The 22,643-nt window shown below is 40.6% G+C and overlaps 1 protein-coding gene and 1 pseudogene across 1 annotated transcript; both read left to right on the top strand.

Moving 5' to 3' along the window:
• The first annotated feature begins 12,560 nt into the window (after positions 1 to 12,560).
• On the top strand, positions 12,561 to 17,070 carry LOC127761602 (replication protein A 70 kDa DNA-binding subunit B-like; annotated as a pseudogene).
• Positions 17,071 to 17,721: 651 nt separating this feature from the next.
• LOC127763685 (uncharacterized) lies at positions 17,722 to 19,136 on the top strand. The gene is made up of 2 exons (XM_052288462.1): positions 17,722 to 17,843; positions 18,038 to 19,136. Exon 2 carries the CDS (start codon positions 18,044 to 18,046, stop codon positions 18,938 to 18,940), a length of 897 nt encoding a protein of 298 aa, XP_052144422.1. The 5' UTR covers positions 17,722 to 17,843; positions 18,038 to 18,043; the 3' UTR covers positions 18,941 to 19,136.
• The last annotated feature ends 3,507 nt before the right edge of the window (positions 19,137 to 22,643 follow it).

A 22,643-nucleotide genomic window follows, 5' to 3' on the forward strand; every position in this document is an offset into this window, starting at 1 on the left:
CATGCCACACTACACATAGCTAAGCTAGCTCAGCAGTACTAGCAGCCCTACACACTGCAATTTTACTATACTATATACTCCACTGTCTTTCCAAAAAAAAGTTTCACACTTTCAATAAAACATACTCCCTCTATTTTTAATATATGACGTAGTTAACTTTTTGAGATATGTTTAGCCATTTGTCTTATTCTAAAAAAATATGTAATTATCATTTATTTTATTGTGACTTGATTTATCATCAAATGTTCTTTAATCACGACTTAATTTTTTTTTATATTTGCACAAAAAAATTATATAAGATAAAAGATTAAACATTTATCAAAAAGTTAATGGCGTCATATATCAAGAAAACGGAGGTAATACCACATTATATAGTAGCACCACCCCTGGCAACCAATGGCATATTGACATGCGAAAGAATTTCTTAATTAAGCTCCAGTTCTCTCTATATATAGCTAATGGCTATATCTATCCATCTATATTGGGCTATATATATATAGCTCATGCATCTCTATATAATCTTTTTCTTATCTCGATATATCGTGCTTGGCCGGTGAATGATGACGATGAGAGAGCTAGCTAATATGCACTACTTACTCGTGTTAGCTAGGCTATAGCTAGCTTTGATGAGTTAATTAGCAGCTATGAGCTAATTAATTAAGCATCCAGCTGCTACGCTGGTATAGGGCACTGGTGATCAGCCATGGCTATGGCGATCGATGGCGACTACATGGAGCAAAAAGAAAACGAATTAGCCTTGCACGCATGCGTGCACCTTCAATTCCTCCCATACACAACAAACTCAGAGTCACAGAGAAGAGAGAAAAAAGAGAGAGAGAGATGGTGAAGACTACTGTAAAAGTTGATGGCTCTGACCTGCAGTGAAGTGGATTTTGTCTGAAGCACTTGGCCGAGCTCCAGATTCTTTTATACCAAACCTCACCATGCATATATACTATATGCCCATCTTTTCGTTTATGCTTATACTTATCAGCCAAAATTTAAATTTTTAATCTTAAATTTAGAGTTTTTTCATCGAAATTTATTTTTCAGCCTTTACTTTTGGATCGCTAAGAAAACGTATATAAAAATTTTATTCATAAATTATTTTTCGTTTGCAAATATTTCGGTTTGGCTTATACCAGTCAGTCTCAGGCATAAGATCCATGTCTCCCTAGCTGCAGGGTGCAGCTATATCTGCAATGTATATGTTTATGACTGCCATGAGCGGCTGACTGGTGGGTCCGGGTTATGTATAGCACCCCACTGTCAGAGAGAGGTGAGTGACTACATATGTGTTGTCTGAGTGATGTATTATAGTTATAAAAAAAAGGAAAAGAATGGTGTATTATGATGATCTAGCTAGGGCTGTAGTCTGTAGATAGCTCCCCAAAGCGATGTCCCATGAGCAATTGGTAGGTACGGAGTACAACACTGTTGATGATCATGGCTTTGGACCATGCATGTGTTCATGTTACTGTTCACTCCAGCTTAATTAGGGGCTGTTTAGATCCAAGAGTATAAAGTTTTGGCATGTCACATTGGGTATTATATAGGGTGTTGTATGGGGTGTTCGGGTACTAATAAAAAAACTAATTACAGAATCCGTCAGTAAACCGCGAGACAAATTTATTAATAAGCCTAATTAATCCGTCATTAGCAAATGTTTAATGTAGCACCGCATTGTCAGATTATGGAGCAATTAGACTTAAAAGATTCGTCTCGCAAATTAATCGCAATCTGTGCAATTAATTATTTTTTAGCATATATTTAATACTTCATGCAGACGTTCAAACGTTCGATGTGACAGGTTGAAAAATTTTAGAGTGGGATTTAAACATGGCCTTATACATGTTCCTTTTGTTCTCGAATAATTGACATTAACACTATTTAAGTTTAAACTTTGACAGTTTTTTTTTTCTTTCCTTAGAAAATTGATAGTGAATACTTAAAAATGTATTATATATCATTCGAGTACTATATGTGGCATCCTAAATATAATGTTACAGTCTTCATTCGTCATAATATAATCATTAATTTCAAAGTAATTTATAGTTCAAGTGAGACGGATTCAAGAATGGAAGTACTACTATAGTGTTGTACACACTGACACTGACACTGGCTAGCTTCTTGTTGAATGGCATGAACTGTTCCATCGCGTACGTCTATTAATTAATTAATCTGTCTATATACTGTTAATCTCGAGGGGTTTGAGACTTCAAAATTAACCTGCAGGAAGAGCGGCCAAAGCACCCACTTTACAGATCACATATGACCACCATTTACCAGAAAACATTGTTAAACAATTGATTAGTTTATCAGACAGCTATCAACAAAGATACAAAATCTTTCTTTCACTATAAGCATGCCCAACATCTTTGACCTAACACTAGGCCCTGTCTGCTCAAAATACCATCACATGCATGCATCATGACCATTTTTAATAATTATAAGTCACTCATGCAGTAGTCATTCTACCTAATAAACCATTTGCAACTAATGCCCAGTTCTTGCCTAGCTAGCTTCTTGCAGGTCTCATCAGTCACCACTCATTCTTTTGACTGGTAGAACCCAGATATATAAGTCCAATGTTCAAAATTGCCAGCTGATCATCAAGGCTTGCATTTTTATTTTTTCATTTTTGAAATTTGATCAAAGCTTTGCATTGGATGGGAAGAAAAGAATTAGTAATAGAGTCATGCATGTACACCTGCCAATGCAAAAGCTAGCTAGCTACCAAGATGTAAATAACTGGGACAATATTATATACTGCAAAAAGCTAACTACACGCACGCACGCATGAAAAGATGCATCGGTCGTATATATTGTGGACTTGTGGTGGGTGGGTTGATGGTCATGGAGGCAAACCCTTGCAGATGGCTTGTAGCAAGTGGTGCCTTCTTTCCATGACCATGTGGAATATATTTTTATCCTATATCTTCTCTTTTTTATGTCACCTAAATAGTTATAAAGAAATTAATAGGGTAGATTAATATACTTTTATATACCACTTTACAAACATGAAAATTAAGCTTCTAAAGTTATAACAGAAAATTCTAACCTCTATGAGTAGTTCAAATTGATTTAATAATTGTGTTATTCTAGAGGTTTTTCATGTATATCTTGGTCAATGATCCCAAACTTATGACATAATTAATTGCAAGAGGAAAAAATCATATATGATCAGTTGATTCATAAGACTTTTGTTGCCGCCTACAAAATATTGACAGGCAGCCAATAGTCTTTCTAGCTAGCTGTATATTCAGACTATATACATGAACAATTCTGTAGAGGCAAAACGAAAAGCCCCAAATCTTTCTTTTCAAACGAAGATATATAAAAGCTAGCTATAGGACAGTACTGAATCTCTCTGCCTTGTTCATTCCATGCTTTTTGTAGGACGTACAACCGCCCACCACCGTTCGTTGAAAGGGCTGGCCGGCCCCGGCAGCATGCAGCTAGCACGATTCCCATTCTGATTGTCTAATCTAACTACCACGCATATGCATATGCATGTTTAGAACATGAACCCGAGCAGACAGGATTAAAAAAAACCCATATCCAGTTAAGCTACGCTCACTTCGCTTAAGCTCACTAATCTAACTACCATGCTCAAGCTCACCGACCAACTCATGCTGACAACCAAACATGCACAGCGAAGGAGAGACAGACAGGATATAGCTTAGCTAGCTAGCAGCCTAGCTAGCACTGTGTGATTATATATATACCAAGAGAAATAATCAAAGTTGGGGTAGCAAGCTAATTAAGACAGCATAGTATCAACTGGATGGGTTTCTTGTGGTGAAACCTATCCGCTCGGGTTCAAGTTCTAAACTTGGAACGAGTGCTCATATTTACATTTTTTTTCAATGGTAGGTGATGTACCTGTCGACAGTAAGACATCTGTGGTAACTTCGTTAATCTTAAAATATATCGACTCAATCTTCTAAAGGTACTTATAGAAATAGAGTATATGTTTACAGGGCTGAATGTGCGTGCGTTGTGAGCGTCTTTTGTAGTATTGTTTTTAAACAAAGTTAGTGACCTTAAGGATTGAGACACATTGATAAACAAAGAAACTGATACCGGTGTGATGTGCCCAATTATTTGAGCTTTAATAATATTGTGCCACATTCACTTCTATTGTTATACCTATACATATACTTCACTACTTCTCACCTGGACACATGATATATGTCCAACCAAAAGTCCAAAACAGTACTTAGGGTCTACTATTGAACAGTGCATGTCATTCTTGTTGGATGCTTTTACTTCGATGGGTGCAGATGTCGATGATAGTTTAAACCATGGTGGTGGTCCTTATGTTTTTAAAATAAATGGCCAGGTTCATCACCGTATTGGTGCATTGTTGCCCAATGAAAATACTCCTACCAAGTTTGCTCAGCTCTATATTTATGATACCCAAAATGAAATTCAGAATAGGATGTGTGCTATCCTTAGTGAAGGTGGCGATCCTTCTGCTTTAGATCCTGTTATAGCTGCTGAGCTAATGCAGATGCTAGATGAATGCAATCCTTTGGTAAAACAATTTAGGTTAGCAAGAGATCATTTGGCTGAGAAGGTGATGAGGAAATATCAATTAGGATTGTTGGCTCTGATGAGGATGGTCCTGTCCAGTACGAGTTGCCGACAGCTGATGAGCTTGCCGGTTTGATTGTTGGTGATTTTTCGTTAGAAAACCTGAAGCGTGATATCATTGTTCTGAATATACCTGGCCCATTGCACCATGTGTCTAGCCTACACCCTGCTTACATGGCTTTACAGCACCCACTACTTTAATTTCCCCTACAGTGAACACAGTTTTCAGGTAGGTATAAATTTAAGGGGGGTTGATCTTACTCGAACCGCTATACGTACAAAAGCATCAATGCAGGAATTCCATTGTTATTCTTGTCATTACCGTCGTGATCAGTTCAATACATATTTATATTGTGGTCGGTTGTCCTCTCAAGGCCAGGTTGACTACTTTCCTTGTGTTGAGGAAGGTAGGCTAACGTACATAAGAGACCATCAGGGTGATTTTAGATGCGAAAACATTCAGGGGCTTGCGGATGCCGTTGGCAGAGGATACTTAGATGGTGGTGTTGGTAAACAACGAATATTGCCTACAAGCTTTACTGGTGAAAGAAAGTACATGTATTAGAACTATCAAGATGCAGTAGCTATATGCTGTGTGTATGGTGCGCCTGATGTATTCACAACATTTACCTGCAATCCAAAGTGGTCGGAGATGGAAGAGGCCCGACCAGGCGAGGGGTTGGAGGTAGGAGTGAGCGTGGAGCATACTTGGCGAGGGGTTGGAGGTGGGAGGTCGGTCCAGCCGCAGTCGAGGAGGAAGCAGAAGCCATCGACGGCAAACAGGTAGCAGAGGGGTCCCTCACCGTACGCCCCACTCAACGGAGTCACCTGCACCGACGTTCCCATCCGATCGATCCCCCGAGCAAGAAGAGTTCCGCTCGGAGTGGAATGAGAGAGAAAGAGTCCAAGTGTAGTAGTTGGGCCGCTCAGGAGGCCTATGCAAAAACTTTACATGGGCCAAGCTGAGGCCCATATACTTCCCCTTTCGTGTTTGTTTCCTTTCCTTTCCTAGTCGAGGTCGAGGGAGGGTTGCTTTCTCCACTTGCGTTGCGTCCGCTGCCATTGTCACTCTTCTCCGTCTCCGTCTCCATCTCTGGCCAGATAGCCCCTTATCGCTGGCGATCTAGAAGCGAGAAATCCCAACAAATAGACAGCCAGAGAACCTGCTCGGCTCGGCTCGGTTGCCTTCCCCTTTTCTGGGAGTTGGCTTGTTTGGTTGGATCTAAGCAAAGGCCTAACCCGCGGTGATCTTCCGCCTCCCATCCCATGGACGGCGCGAGTGGTAGCGGGGAGCCAACGGCCAATGGGGAGAAGAAGCCCGACAAGCAACACTTCGATCCCAGCCGAAGTAAGGGTCTCTCTCTCACGCACCATTAATTTTTGTTACCTTTTGCGTTCATGCACTAGGTTTGGTTACTCCTATTCAGTACTAGAGTACAACAAAACACGACTCATATTGATCGCTTTAGAGGGTTCAGAGTTTGTAAACTAGTATTGGCTAACTAACTATTCGCCACGAATCAAATTCGAAATCTCACAATTGCAGGAAATAAACATCTCCTGCACAACTAGGAATGCACAAAGATCCTATCAAATGCCATGGCCATGGCCTCAATTTTCGTAGCCCCCTGGTCCATAATTCAGTTCACTAATAAAGTTTTCTGAGAGATGTGCATATATAGGATGGTAGTTCTTGAACCAACATCACAGTTTATTCGGGATGAAGTCCAGTATATTGCAAAAAAAAATTGACTCTGTATAAATGATTGGAGCAGGTATCCTATGCTACTAGATACTGAATACTACAATGTTATGCTTGTAGCTACCATGCTACTAGTATATTGTCATGAGTGAGTTATGAAATGTCAAAGCTTTACCTCTCCATGACTTTCACATAGTACACTGGCCTCTTTATAGTACTTAGAGATATTTTGAGTTTTATTGATGCATTGCTTGCAAAATCTACAAAACATTTTCCATATGTAAAATAGTTGCCAGCATTCTTGTGCTTGTGCATAATGCCATGATGTTTTGAAGTGATAGGAATAATCAAAAGGAAGGCCTTGATTAAAGAACTGGCTGCTGCTTACCATGCTGAGTGTGTGGCATGCTGTGAAGAGCTTCTGCAGCTCCAGAGAAAGTGGGAGGAGGTCTGTATCTGTCCTTCTCCAAAATGGAAGATAATCCTGTGATTTGTATTCCTCCCATTGTTGTGAAACGGAACATATATCGGGGTAGTTAAAGAGAGGGGCAATGTGCTCGCACCAGAGCGTTTTACGCGGCTTTAGGGGTGATGTGTTCGCTTCCGCCACTATCCACGTCGTCGGTTTTTGTATCGTGGGTTTGGCCTGTCTCGGTGGGGCACGGGAGAGCACGGAAGCGGGCTTTTTTTTACTGTGGGTAGGGAAGGAGAGAACATACATACTTGTTGCCACGTGTTGCCTATGGGCTTGGTCCATGCTGCTGCTTGCTCCTCTGATGGATCTGATTGAGGGCCCTTTTGTTGACGTAGGGGTCGTTGCTGTTCAGGCGTGGGCGTCGACGCCTTTATGGTCCCACATATCAGTTGGTGCGTGCCTTTGGCTGGTGGGTGGGTTTACCATGTGTGTTCTGCATGGCCAATAGGAAATCGACAGCGGCTCACACGTTTCCCCGTGATGTCCTCCTTTTTACCTTCCATCCCGTTTTCCCCTTTCCTCGGTTCTTCCCTTTCCTTCAGTCTGCCCAGTGGCTGTTTGCGACCTTCCGCTCTGATGGCGATGGCAAGGTGATTGCCCTTGCTCATCATGGTGTTGCATTGTTTTTCTAGGATTGGCGGTGTTCCTCATATTCGGTGTGTTCTTTCCAGCGAATCCCTTTCAGGATCCAGGGGCATCTCCGTCTAGGGATAGTAGAGTTTGACGCCAGCTCCGGATCGGCTGTTGCGGAGGAGGTACAGCCCCGTTGGCTGCTTCTGTTCATCGGTGAGGTTTCATGCCGGCTCTAATTTTGTTCCATTCTGTAGGAGAACGGCCACCGCACGTTGGCCTGCTGCTCTCTCTCTTCGTGCTTGGTCCCTGGTTCTTGACGGCTGCGTAGCTTCTTTCGGTGTTGGGTCTCCGGTACCACCAAGGTAGTGTTCTTCTCTTTATATCGCCCAGATTGATGTGTGTTGTTCTTTGTGCTTTTATTGCCACCTTTATTGCGTTTGGTTTGTTTGGGAGGGGACCATTGCTGTCTGGTCAATGTTTTATATGTCAACCTTTGTTTTTTTCCCTTTTTCATAGAGGATTCTCGAGTGTGAGGTGCTCTGTACAGGACATGTGAACGTTGGTTCCAGAATATATATCTGTGTTTGGCCCCACGCGGCAGTGTAGCTACTTTATAACATCTTCCTGTTCTTGCTATCTTAGTATATATCTTACCTTCCCTCAGCCCCTGTCTCCTCTACATTTTAAGCCCTCTTTTCCCCCTATTTGAAAGCTGTCTCTGCGATTCGCAGTGCTCTCGGCGGGATGGTGGCAGTTGGCGTTTCCTACGTCTCTTTGTTGAACGCTGTTGCTTCCCATTGCCTTTTACCTTGGGTGTCATACCTTTGGGAGGTAGATGGTGACGGAGTGCTGTTAGCAGGTGTTGAACTTAGTCTTCCTGACGAGCAGTTAGGCTGCGGTACAGTAAGCAAGTTCTTTTGGGTTGCTGCAGTACAGCCGTCGGCCGTTTCCCATGAAATGGTTGCACAGCAGGCTGTTAGGTTTCTCCAAGTCAAGTATGGTTTCGCTGTGCACGATTATAACTTCCACATGTTGCTTTCATACAGAAAGATAGCCGCGTCTGCGGTTGACGTAGCTATAACAGCGGCTGCACACCTTGCTAGGTTAGAGGCGCGCTATGGTCCTACAGATCTGCCTTGTGAGAATGTACTAAAGCAGTGTAACTCTCTATGGTTCACCTTTGTTAGGGAGGACCATTTTTTCTGCAGTGCGCATAGGTCGTAGGATTGTTCCTCTGTTGTATCGGGGTAGTTAAAAAGTATTCTTAATGGTGATCGTTGTTTTTTCGTACTTTAATTATTGCCCTCTGTTTCTGGTCCTATATGTAAACTACCAACTTGATCTATTGATTTGGTTTTGTTCAATTTTTGTTCCCATATTTGCAGCTGCTTATTGTTTTCGCCTTTTTTAAAACCTGCTATTATCTATGTTACTCACTGTGCATGTTCAATTGTGTTCTATTTTGTGATGCGCTGTGCAGAGTGGCTCCCTGTATGTGTCCCCATTTTCTTTGCAATGTCTGGTAAAGCAAAATCGCGTGTCCAACGGGCGCGTGAGAGTCGATTAAGGCGTCATGCTTCATTAGGCCAGGGTGTGTTATTCGCGCCACACATTTGTACATGTTGGTTTTATTATTTAGCTCAGCTAACTAAGACAGCAAATTGGCTTCCTTAGGATTTCTGCAAGCTCCAGTATTTGGTTCAGTAGGTTCTGTTCCTTTGCGCCTCAAGCTCAGATGCTGTGCACACTGGACCAAGTAGCATACATGCAGATGTCGCGCAGGGAAGCGTTCCATCAGGTCCTTCCCAGCAAGCCACATCCCATCGTTCTAATGCCAATAGGCAACTGCCCATTGAAATCAACACAATCAGTGGAAACCCAATAGGCGATGTGAAAAGTAAGTACATCACTAATATAGCTTATAAGCTGACTTGGTTGCTTCATTCGAGAAAAGAACGAACCATTGTTTCGATTCATTTCTTAGTATAACTACTTTCCCTTAGGGAAGAGGACATTACTGGACATACCGCGAAGTGCTGTTGCGAGCAATAGGGAGAGACGACGTATGAAGAGATCTGCCCACCGAACAAACTACTCTCTGATGAATGTTCTTGATGGTATTTTCAGATCCAAAAAAATACAAAGAAAAAATTTGTTTCCTACTGCTTATAGCCTCATTTCTATTCGTTGTATAGGCCCAAAACCTACTCTTGAGGACATCTTACCTTTGCCTAAGGATTATATTGCATCCTTAAAAGGTTTGTTTTTGTTCATCCTTTAGCCAACGTTCCTTTAATCTATATTCCAGTCTTTCCTTATGCTTTAATTCTACAGCGCTATACCCTAAACGATCCTACTATGGCGGGCCATCCCATGAATGCCCATACTGTGGAGCTGTATTTTGGTTCTAAGAGAGGGTCAAAAAAGGGACCGTGCTATCACAGCGAAAGATCATTTACAACCTGTGTTGTAGAAGTGGTAAGATTAGCCTTCCAGAGCTGAAAAAACCACCTGATTTCCTAGCCAGACTATTAAAATTTGATGGTGATGCACGATCGAAGCGATTTATAAGGCAGATCCGATCATACAACTCTATGTTTGCTTTTACTTCGCTAGGAGCTAATGTTGATAAGACGATAAATAATGGGTCTGCACCTTGTGTGTTTAAAATCAATGGGGTTGTACACCACCGTATTGGCAGCCTCTTGCCACGACATGGTGCTGCACCTAAATTTGCTCAGTTGTATATATATGACCCTGAAAATGAGACATCAAATAGAATGAATATATTTGAGAGAGATTCTAATGCCGTGGATGATCCAGACCTAGAAATTGTTACCGAGCTGACTTCTATGCTTGACAGCCATAATGATCTGGTCAAAGCATTTCGCTTTGCTAGAGATCAGTTAAAAGACCATGGTGATGAGAAAATTTCCCTTAGATTGCTGGGGTGTGATGCAAGGGATGAAATTCAGTACAATCTTCCAAAGAGTGGTGAGATCGCAGGAATAGTTGTAGGTGACTATTCAAACGGTGAGTATACATACGATGTAATGGTCCAATCTTCCGATGCCAGGTTACGACGTGTCTCAGCTCTACATCCATCCTATATGGCTCTTCAGTATCCGCTGCTTTTCCCATATGGGGAGGCCGGATTCCATTTAGGTATCAAGTACACTGACTTCCCTAGCATTTCTGGTAATTCACGACGCTATGTTACAATGCTCGAATACTACCGTTACCGTCTCCATTATCGATTGAATAAACCAAATCCCTTTACCTGTTGTGGACGTCTTAGTGATTCCATATGTGTTGACTCATACTCGACTGTTGAAGGGTTAAGGTTGAAGTATATTGCTGACAACCAGCCTGAACTTCGCTCAGAGTCTGTCCAAGCGATATCTGATGCCATTGATCATGGTCTTGAAACTAGGGATTCTATAGGGAAGAAGTATGTCTTGCCTACCAGTTTTACTGGAGACAGGCGATACATGGTACAAAATTACCAAGATGCGATGGCAATATGTCGTGTGTTTGGAGCGCCTGATTTGTTTGTGACTTTCACTTGCAATTCAAAGTGGCAAGAAATATACGATGCTTTGCTGTTTGAACCAGGCCAAGTACCAAGTGACCGTTCTGATATGATTGTGAGGGTTTTTAACATGAAAGTAAATGAGTTTATCTCAGACATTAGGGAAGGAAAAACATTTGGCCCAGTCCTTGCTGGTGAGATACTTTCTTCCTGTGTTTAGTTTGTTGTACATTCAGTTAGTTAGTTCTAACATTTTATACTTGCCATGTAGTGCTCTACACAGTAGAATTTCAGAAGCGTGGACTCCCTCATATACATTGCCTTATCTGGCTTGCTGCAGGCAGCACTGAATTTAGCGCTCCTATTGTTGATGGCTTTATATCCGCTGAAATACCTGATGTTTTTACTGATCCATTGGGTTATGCTTTGGTCGATGAGTTTATGATCCATGGCCCTTGTGGCAACCAGAACAAATCATGCCCGTGCATGAAGAAAGGGGAGTGTTCTAAACATTTCCCCAAGTCTTTTCAGGATGAGACAATAATGGATGATTTTGGTTTTACTATCTACAAACGCAGAAACAATGGTCGATATGTTCTTAAAAATGGAGTGAAACTTGATAATCGATGGGTTGTGCCTTATAATATGGAACTCCTTAAAAAATACCAGGCCCATATTAATGTTGAATGGTGCAACAAGTCTAACATGATTAAATACCTTTTCAAGTATGTCACAAAAGGAGCTGATAGATCTAAAGCATACTTTGAGGTCAATAATAAGCCAACTGGTCAATTATCTGATAGTAATGGTGCAGCCAAAGATGATACGTTAAACAAAACAACTAATTCTAATCACACATCTCGAAATGAAATACAGGAGTACATTGATGCACGGTTTCTATCTACCTGCGAGTCTCTTTGGCGTGCTTTTGAATTCGATATCCACTATAGAGTTCCTTCAGTAGAGCGACTAACTGTGCATCTTCCAAATCAAAACTTTGTTCGATACAAAAAGGGTGCTGAACTCAATTCACTCCTAACAAGCCCTGCGGCCCAAAAAACAATGTTAACGGAATGGTTTGAAGCTAATAAAAAACATAGCAACGCACGAACACTGACATACTGTGATTTCCCAAAGGAATGGACATGGGACACCAGCTCACGTAGTTGGCGTCCTAGAACACCATGTGAAAAGATAGGTAGAATGTACTATGTGAGCCTAGTCAGTGGAGAGCTTTACTATTTATGAATGCTGTTGATGATTGTGAAAGGTGCTCAGTCATATGTTGATGTTAGGACATACGAAGGCATTGTTTATGCGACATTTAGAGAAGCGTGTGAAGCAAGAGGTTTACTCGAGAGTGATAACGAGTGGTATTTGCTCTTTGATGAGGCCATAATATCCGCATCATCCACCTAGCTAAGACAACTATTTGTTACTGTTGTAATGTTTTGCTCTGTTGGAAACGTTCGATCCCTCTTTGACAAATATTGGGTGATGATATCCAGCGACGTCTTAGAACAGCTTTGTCAAACCCTTCTTATTTGGTTCCTCATGATAGGCTACTGTCGCTATTGATGAAAGAAATGCAAACCACTTTTTCAAACAGCGGCGGTAACATAGATGACTATGATTTACCGCGCCCAGCGATTTACTCAGATGACATAGTACGGAATAGAATGATTGAGGAAGAGCTTGCTCTTGACAGCGCCATACTGGCCACTGAAGCTAATTCAATAATTCCAAAACTGAACGCTGATCAGAGAACTATTTTCGATACAGTTATGAAGCATGTGAATAGCTTGAAACCTGGTTTTTTCTTTGTCTATGGGCATGGTGGCACAGGGAAAACATTTTTGTGGAATGCATTGATTTCAAAAATAAGGTCTGAAAAAAAGATTGTTCTTGCTGTTGCCTCCTCGGGGGTTGCTTCCCTTCTCCTTCCTCGGGGACGCACTGCTCATTCGAGGTTTAAAATACCAATTGACATTGATGAGAACAGTATTTGCACTATTAAAAGAGGTACCATGCTTGCTGAGCTCATTCAAAAAACATCACTTATTATATGGGACGAGGCTCCAATGACTCATAGAAAATGTTTTGAGGCTTTAGATCGAAGTTTGCGTGATCTGCTTTCCGAGCACACACCTTCTAACAGCAGACTACCATTCGGTGGTAAGGTGGTTGTACTTGGAGGTGATTTTCGCCAAATACTACCAGTGATAAGAAAAGGCTCGCGTGCTTCCATAGTTGATGCGTCCATAACAAATTCGCCTCTCTGGCACCATGTTACTCTTCTGAAGTTGAACATTAATATGAGACTCCTTCAAAGTGACCTTTGTGAACAGAACCGACAAGACCTTGAAACTTTTGCTAATTGGATCCTATGTCTTAGTGATGGTAAGCTACCTGCAACAAAAAAAATTGATGAAACTGAAGCAACATGGGTCGATATTCCTGAAGATTTACTAATAAAAACATCCGGCGACAAAATAAAGGCAATAATAGATGAGGTTTTCCCAGATTTCCCCAACAAGTACACAGACCATTCCTATCTAGCATGCCGTGCTATTGTTTGCCCCAACAACTCAACGGTTGATGAAATAAATGATTCTGTCGTTCGTATGATACCCACTAAGCCAAAAGAATATCTTAGTTGTGATACAATTTCAAAATCATGTGACCATATGCCTGACTTTGATATACTATACCCAACTGAATTCTTAAACTCTATTAATGTCAACAATTTCCCGTCACATAAACTTATTTTGAAAAAAGGTGTCACCGTTATGTTGTTGCGAAATTTGAATCAATCTATGGGTCTTTGCAATGGCACACGACTATTGATTGTTTCTCTTGGCCATCGATTGTTACAATGTGTGATATTAACTGGATCTAATATTGGTGAGACAGCTTTCATACCTCGGATTGCGCTTACAACCACGAGTTCTAAGTGGCCTTTTACACTTTAGAGAAGACAATTTCCTGTCCGTATATGCTATGCAATGACAATTAACAAAAGCCAGGGACAAACTCTTTCGCGTGTTGGGGTTTATTTGAAAAAACCTGTCTTCACACATGGGCAACTATATGTTGCTACTTCTAGATCAACTTCAAGAGCAGGCCTTAGAATCCTTATAGAGGATGAGGATGAGGTCTGTAGTTCAAAGACTAGGAATGTGGTTTATCAAGAAGTGTTGGATGCAGTTAGATTGATGGTATTATTAAACAATTTGGCTTTATGTGCATCATACTACAAACCGAAAGATATATTAGGACAAACCTTAATATGTTCTCTGTTCTAATTGCAGGACCTTGGCACCTAAGTACCAACTATAGCACTATTTTTTGCCCTGCTGTTGTATACTATCCTTTTTCCCTTTTGCTGTACTATGCAGCTTTTGTGTATGTAGTGCTGCCTTTTCTTGCATTTATTTTTGTCTGTCTGTTCACTGCTTCCAATTTTTATAACATCCTAAATAACTGTATGGCAAGCTAACAATTGCTTACGGTATTGGCAGATGGTAACCACGCTAATCAGTAAGCTTGAGCCTGGTCTTGGCAACCAACTATTCGTCTTCGTGTATCAAGGTTTTGGGAATTCCGTGACCAAAATGATGAAAATATTCTGTATCATCTTGGCCTGGTTCTGGTTGATGGCACGGTTAGTTCTTTAGAATCCTTGCTTTGTAATCTGTCATCACATTTCGCTTTCTTACTCAGTACCATTTTCTAAACAGGGGGGCAGCATTGCAGCTCAGATTATGCCTCCATTGGATGAGCTCTTTGCCCCTGCAATCACTGAAGGCAAAGTGTATGACCTCACGTTCTATCGTGTAAGGCAGTGTACCAGCCAGTATAGGCCAGTTGGCAATATGTAGTCGATTGCCCTCACAAAGTGGTCTACACTGGAAGAGTGTACTGATGTGCCAGAGGATTTCCCTAACTATGTTTACTCTCTAACGCCATATGACCAGCTAAGGGGACGAGTGAACAGGAAGGACTCTTTCACAGGTACTGTGATTCAGTCATATCCTCATAGATTACCATTCTTTTTATTGCATTCTTAATGTGTGTTTTATTATGATCTCTTAAATAATAGATGCCATTGGAATCATTACTGAGATAACATCAGTGACACCTATCCAAACGTGCACCAAGGATGGTGAAAGTCTGAAGAGGAGCATCTACATTCGCGATGCCGAGTTAGCCCTTCTTCTCTGTTTTTTAATATGCAAAAAGATATTTACTTCAGTTCTCTAACATTTCTATTAACAGTGTATCAGCAACACCAACTAACTACCACCAAATATTACTCCCCCTTTCAATATACATGCTTTCCACATTTGTTTTTTTGCTAACATCACCCAACAACCGCTCACGATGCCATAAACTCTTTATGTAATGATACTATGACTGATGCATAGCAATGTGACAATAAATGTTGCGCTATGGGGAGATCGAGCCACAACATTCCCTGCAGATGAGGTGATTGAAGCTGGCAAAAAAAATCCACAGATAGTGATCTTTGTTGGCACGCTTGTGAGGGGCTTTGGTAGTAAGTCCATTAAACACCATACATGTGTTCTATAATGGCTCTTGGAAAATGTTCTAGGGTGCTTACATATGCTCTGGATGCAGGGAATGTTTCTTTGTCAGGTAACTCTGCCTGCAAATGGTACATAAACCTTGACAAACCAGAGGTGACTGCCTTGAAAAACAGGTTTGTTACATATACTATCTTAGCAAATCATATCCTCTGACCTTTCTTTTCTATTTCCAATTGAGACATGAACTTTTTTGTTCTATGCAGCATCCAAGGAAACTATGAGCCAATAAAATATACTGATCTACCCGCCCCATCTCAGGCTGCAAACAATGCAGAACAGAAGATGGTCATTGAGATTAAAGACCTACACCCTTTTAAGTTCAAGGTAAATCCTCGGTACTATAAATGCTCATTCTAACATTTCAATTTATGTTATACACAGTGCTAATTAGGATCCTATTTTTATGAACAAAAGCATCAGTTCTTAGTTACTGTCATCATAAAAAAGGTTAACGTGGATAGCTCCTGGTGGTACACTGCTTGTGACACATGCAACAAAACAGCAAAACGTTTTGGAAATGGATACAGGTGTGCAGATCCAACATGCCCACCAGTTGTTTCGGCTTCGCCTAGGTCAGTTGACATAAACTCCACTGTTCAAGCTAATGAATACATGTAGCTATACTAAAATTACCATTATAATGCATTTTCCAGATTCAAGCTCAATGTGATAGCAGGCGATGACACAGCTGATTCTTCATTCATTATCTTTGGGCGTTTGGCACAACGCCTCATTGGTCGTTCAGTTGAGACACTGTTGCAGCAGAATCCAAGTAATACTGCTTGCATACCAAAGGAGATCACTGACCTACTTGAGAAAGAATTTACCTGGAATGTCAGCATCACTGAGAACGCTGCTTCTATTGGTACTGTTGCATTCCAGGTGAATAGGATTCTTGGAGGTGCTAACAATCACACCCTTGCCCTGTTACAATCCCCATCTGCATCTCAAGCATCTTCTCTCCCAGCTTCCATGGCTCTATCACCAACTCCATCAGTTGGGCTTAGTGATGCACAGACTGGACCAGCTAGCCCATCCACTGCTATATCAAAACACAATGACCTGGAAATAGAGTCTGCTGGAAATAGAGTCTGCTTCAAAGACCGCTACAGAGGTTCAGGATGAAGAGGAAATAGAAGATGAGGTTAGGCTTTTCCATAAATTCCTTTTAAACACACATATTCGAATTTCTAAAAACTGAGGTTTTTTACTATGGAGTAGGATGTCGATCACCTCAGCCTCACATAGAAAGCTCCTTCTTCTAGCACTAAACAAAGCACTTCTAAGAGCTACAAAAAAAGGTAAATGCTTTTTTCCCAAGTATTAATATTCCGCAGTACACAAATGCTAACTGTTCTTATTACAACCTACCCACAAAAAGGCCTAGGCCATCTCCTGGCACAGGTGCTGCGAAGAAGCTGTTCAAAGACAATCCTGGCAACGATGCTGGTGGCAGGTATTATGAGTTTTGATGTTTTTGTTATATACTGATCAGGAGCTATAGGTTTACAGTCTATGTCTTTTATGCAACCTTCGCTTATCCTCTTTACATCGTTGCAGTGCCATCAACCAGGCCTGATATGTTATGGACCAAACAAGCTTACTTTTGGATGCCACAGTTGCTGCCTACACCAGACGGCTCTTCAGTGAGAGGAGAAGAAAATCAGCCGTTCTGTAGTGCCTTTGCAAACTGTCCTATTATTATACTGGTGTCCTGTGTTTGACACCGTTTCCACTAGACTTATTCTTTTGCAAAAAGACTTAATGTGAACTGGCACTGATCATGTAACTAGGATTCTGCATTATCATAGTTATACTATGATAATCCTGAATACTGGTTGTTATTTCACGGTGATTAATTTACCTCCGAATTATTAGTCGCATTCATACATCCAGTTTAATCACCGTCCCTCAAGGTAGAACGCATATACGTTATCTGTTTTGCTTACCAGGCGTCACGAATCCTAAAAAAAAAAATTGAACGTTACTACTACCTCTTCAGCAGCTTCTGTATTTAGTCAACACCGGCGCTTAACCACAATAGCACAGCATGTATATACACGATAGTCCAGGGTTTTATACTATCCATCACCAAAATATGCTATTGAATTAAAGACCAACAAAATTCACACACCTAACTACTCCATACTGGAACCACATCGTACACGTTGTTTTACTCCATATACTGACATCGACCCATACCCTTACCTGCTGCCTTTGAAGAGACAAGACAGGCTTCGGCTTACACGTCGTGGAGAACAACGCCTTCTATTTCTCCCCAACTCATATTCCCCTCCTCCTCTTCCTGTGAGCAAGAACAAGTTCTACAGCCTTCTTCGTCTCCCTCTCCAGGTAACAACCACGGCATATTTTCTTCACCGATTTCCTTCTATCTGTTGTCTCGCTACTCTTCATAGATAGAAATACACGATATCCCACATTACTGAACAGGGCAACTATGAACTTACTAGAACAAAAAAACAACACACCTATTACATCTGGAAATCTGTAGATATTCACTTCCATCTATCTTATTTGTTTTTTAGAAAAGAATGGAAGCCCAGCAAGGTAGACGCCCTAACAGAACACAACCAGAGCCATCATCCTATGGAACTAAACATCCGCTGTTAGCGACAAAGTTCTCAAGCCATGGAGAGATTTCACAGCTGCTTGCCGATGTTATTTACCAAGATGCTGTAGTTGTCAAGGTGCTTGGGGCTAGCAATCCGAACACAACCAAGGTATCAGCTATGGTAGGCTTCGTCTGTGACTGCCAAGTCGATGATTTTGCGTTACTGCCATTCAGACATAGAATGTACATCGTCATATTCATGGACTCTGATAAACAATACGAAAGATCTCAAAAGGCATTTAGCCAGAAAAGCTTCACATTCCAAACAACTCGCCTAGCATTTGAACCTTTCAAGAGGAATCTACATAGTGTTCCAAACCCATTGCGTCAAAGAGTCATACTTGCATTAGAAGGAGTACCACCAGAATCATGGAACAAATCAGCTATGAAAGAATTACTCGATGGCAGTTGTATGGTTGAGGAGCTATATGCAGAGCACCATATAGAAGATCTTTCTGTTTTCAAATTGGCTGCATGGACAACAGATTGCAATCTTATCCCCAAGCTAATGGATTGGAATATTGAGGCAGTTGAGAAGGATCAGCAATCATCGGAGTATGCTTGGAAACACAATGCAGATTTATCAACCATATTAATTCACATTGAGAAACTCTTTGACTACACTGATGAAGACAGTGAAAGTGAGACCGATGGAGAGATTCTAAAACAATATGAGAGAAACAACCCTCGCTTGCCAATTGTAAAGACATTCCAGTGGGTATCTCGCCAGATAGACACTGATACTGGACCTCTTGAGGGTGGATCGCCAGCAATGCCACCACGTCGTCTGCCTTCTGAGCTAGGTAGGCACCACTAATCTAATCAACCTGCATAACAACAAGGTTCCTTTTATATATCCTGATAGGAACCAGAAAAAATGACTACTTATCTAACTAGCTGCTTCTCCTGCTCCTGCGCGACTATATTTTGCAGCAATATCAAAGAACAGTGTGGTTTTGTTATTCCTAATAAGTAATTCAATCAGGTGGACCATATAGGCTACCTTTCGTCTATTTTATCACTCTTTCGCTTTTAAGTGCTACTGGATGTTCGGTTCAAATTATGCAAAGTTCACACTCCTCTTCAGACGGTGAGGCGCCGCAACGCGCGCCCCAAGTCCTAGTAAGTATGTAGGAACACGAATCCTGCTCCTCTTCTGTCGGTTGTGCAGGAGCAATATGTTGAATTTAAGATGGCTGATGAAGCGCCGAGGACGTTGATGGTGAAGTCTTCCAAGCGCAGGAAAAGATAGCTTTACAAGGCATGAATTTGACAGGAGCTCTAGATGTTGGATGGATCTCCTACAAGTTAAACAGCAAGAAGCTCTATGTAGTTTGACACTTTTTGGTAGATAGTCAGTCTATTCTGGGTGCTCGATTGTTTTTTAAACATTGTACTAGCTGCTTCAGCTTGCTAGGGGTATCTACTTGGCCGCTGTATCTTCGCCATCTATCCTCAGTACAGTACTCCCTCCATATTTTAATATACGACGCCGTTGACTTTTCGACTAACGTTTGACCATTCGTTTCATTCAAAAAAAATTTGTGCAAATATGAAAATATTCATGTCATGCTTAAAGAACATCTTATGACGAATCAAGCCATAATAAAATAAATGATAATTATATAAATTTTTTGAATAAGACGAATGGTCAAACGTTGGATAAAAAGTCAATGGCATCATACATTAAAATATGAGGTAGTATTTGCTTGAGGAGTTGAGGAGCATGTTGTTTCTGTTATCAGCTACAGGAAGTAGTTGCCCTCAGATCTTTTACTAACACAGACAAACCCTCACATTCTTTCTGTAAAAGCAGCCGGGTACAATCCAACCTCTGCACCGCGTTCCAAATGACCATTTTCGATGCTTCTACCTCTGTTTTTGGAAAATTTGGAATCACGTGGTCTTCGAAAACTTGCCTCCATCCTGCCCAAGGCTGATTAAAGTCTGCTATGAAGACGCGATCCTATGGGAAATCGCTTAAAAGTTTCAGAAAGAAGCTCTACCCAAGGCTGGAAGGTTATCTTCAATACCCAAACTTCAATGTAACTCGTTTCTATGTAATCCCTCCACCCCTCTTTCTGCATGTTGTAATATTTATTTCCTTAAGTGTAATTGTTCTTTAAATACTTTTAATTATCTAATTATAATTCAGGTGGGGATGAAGTTTTTTTTTTAAAAAAAAGAAACTACTAGAAGGTCACTATTGTTAGTTTGTTACTACTAGTAATATGCCCGTGCTAACGCTATGGTATCATTGTATTTTTATAATATTCCAAGCAATCTTTATACATAATATTTTCGGTAAGGTCGGCTCCTTGATAAAGCACAGTAAAGCTGTCCATGCGATGTAATATGTCAGCTCATAACCGTGACAACGCCGATGTAATATGTTTCCTAAAAACAACAGTAATGATCTTTAATAAACATTTAAGAAATATGTATTCAGTCCGTCTTCCTGAAATAAATATTATGTACACAACTAAGGTCTAGAATTACATCACTTCCTCTGTTTCCATTATGACATTTTCTCAATACCTTACATGCAAAGGACTAAGATACAAATCATACAATTGAATGCTGTTCTGGTTGTCAAACGAAAAGGAAAAAAATCTACCAAATTATTTGTATGGTTTAAATAAAAATAATAATAGTCAATTATATATGACACAAAATTTGGAGCAAGATTCAGAAAAAGAAAACAACTTGTTAGATAAATGAACAAAGCTCATTTAATTTGTCAACATAAAGCTCTAATGGTCCATTGAACCAGTTACAACCAGAAGATTGATGTAATGTATTAGTAGTAAATTCATTTAGCATATCAAATTGCATAAATGATTGATCGGGAATAGAAAAATCTCCTAGTCTGCCATAAAAAAAGACGTCTTTGCAGAAGTTGTTTAGTAAGTACTTAAGCAATGGGAGCATATCCTATGCACACAGGCCCTCGCGTGTACACACCGTGTACACCAACTAAAAATTATCACAAAAAATTCTAGGAAAATTCATACATGTACTTTCAATTGTATTACATCTACGTGCAAAGTCGCATCTTCAAATTCATTCTACATAGAAAATAACAAAAAAGATAAAATTCTGACAAAATTGCAACCTTAAAACTGTCAGATTTTTTGTTTTTTTTGTTACGGCTAAAATATAATGAATTTGACGTTAAGATTTTAACCCTAGGTGTAATACAATTGAAAGTATGTGTATGATTTTTTCTAGATTTTTTTGTGACATTTTTTAGTTGGTGTGCACGTGTGTACACGTGAGGGCCTGTGTGCATAGGATATGTTGCCTTAAGCAATAACTACATGGCCAACAAATTGCACTTTTTCCTGCCACGTCAGAAGAATTTCACACTCATCAACTTCTATAGAAACAAAAGCCTACGAGTGTCATAACCAATAGTAAAAAATATATATGTAGAGTGGCACTGTATCTGAAAATTTATTTACTGATCGTGCAGTCGGTCGGTATGAAATGTGATACCCTCAAAGATATTTGATCTGCAACAAATTCCCTGACCTACAGATCCACATGAAATGAGAAAACACAAGGAATGAGGCACTTTCAGTATAAAAAAGAAACAAAATTATTTTTATAGTGGATAGCTCACCTCATCAAAGCCTCTTAGCAAATTCTTCTGCCAAGGGAAAAAAAAAACTGAAGATCACTTTTTAAGCCATTGAAAATGCCAGCAAACTCCAACCAATGTACCCTCGTCCTACTATCGCAATCTTCTCAGGTCTGAAGGCAGGTTTAATAATGCTGCATCTGAATCATTGACATGCTCTATTCCTAGAATATTTGACATGGATGACCGACCACCAACTGCTGTGAAGTAAGGTGCTCCCATGGTGAAGTACAAATTGCAGTGAAGTGCAAAAGAAAACATGCAATTTAGTTACAAATGTATTTGAGTATGCACAGTAAACCAAAACTGAACGCAAGCAAAATGTACTAACTTCTGCTGGAAAGTCATAGTCATTTTACAACTTCCTCCATTACTACTAAGCTATGAAATCTCAAAAAATTACTTATCGATGGCAGGGAGTTTCAAGGTTGGTGGATTCCAATGATACACTTAACATTCATTGGTATTTCTGGTATTATCTAATACTCCCTCCGTTTCAGGTTACAAAACGTTTTGACTTTGGTCAAAGTCAAACTGTTTTAAATTTAACTAAGTTTATAGACAAATATAGTAATATTTATGTTGGAGGTACACCATGAGGGCCTACGGCCGAGTCTACCGAAACCAAGAGCTCAGGCGATAAACTCAGACCGGAGGTGAGCGGCGAAGGTTGAAAAGGCAACCATATGGGCGAAAGCCACATGGCGAAATCCGTAACTCGGAATACGTGGACTTCGCTAGGCAAAGACCTCGTCAAAAGGCCGCACGGGCGAGGACGATGGGGCGAAAGCCCTGGCATGAAGGCATGGGTTTCACCAAGTACCGAACTTCACTAGGAGGAGGCCTAGTGGGCCGTTGAACCTTTGGGGGACTTCGG

The sequence above is a fragment of the Oryza glaberrima genome, chromosome 2, assembly GCF_000147395.1.
Source record: "Oryza glaberrima chromosome 2, OglaRS2, whole genome shotgun sequence".
Taxonomy (NCBI): domain Eukaryota; kingdom Viridiplantae; phylum Streptophyta; class Magnoliopsida; order Poales; family Poaceae; genus Oryza; species Oryza glaberrima.

Coding starts and splice junctions, on each gene's coding strand:
- LOC127763685 (XM_052288462.1), top strand. CDS start 18,044: ATGGAAGCCCAGCAAGGTAGACGCCCTAACAGAACACAACCAGAGCCA.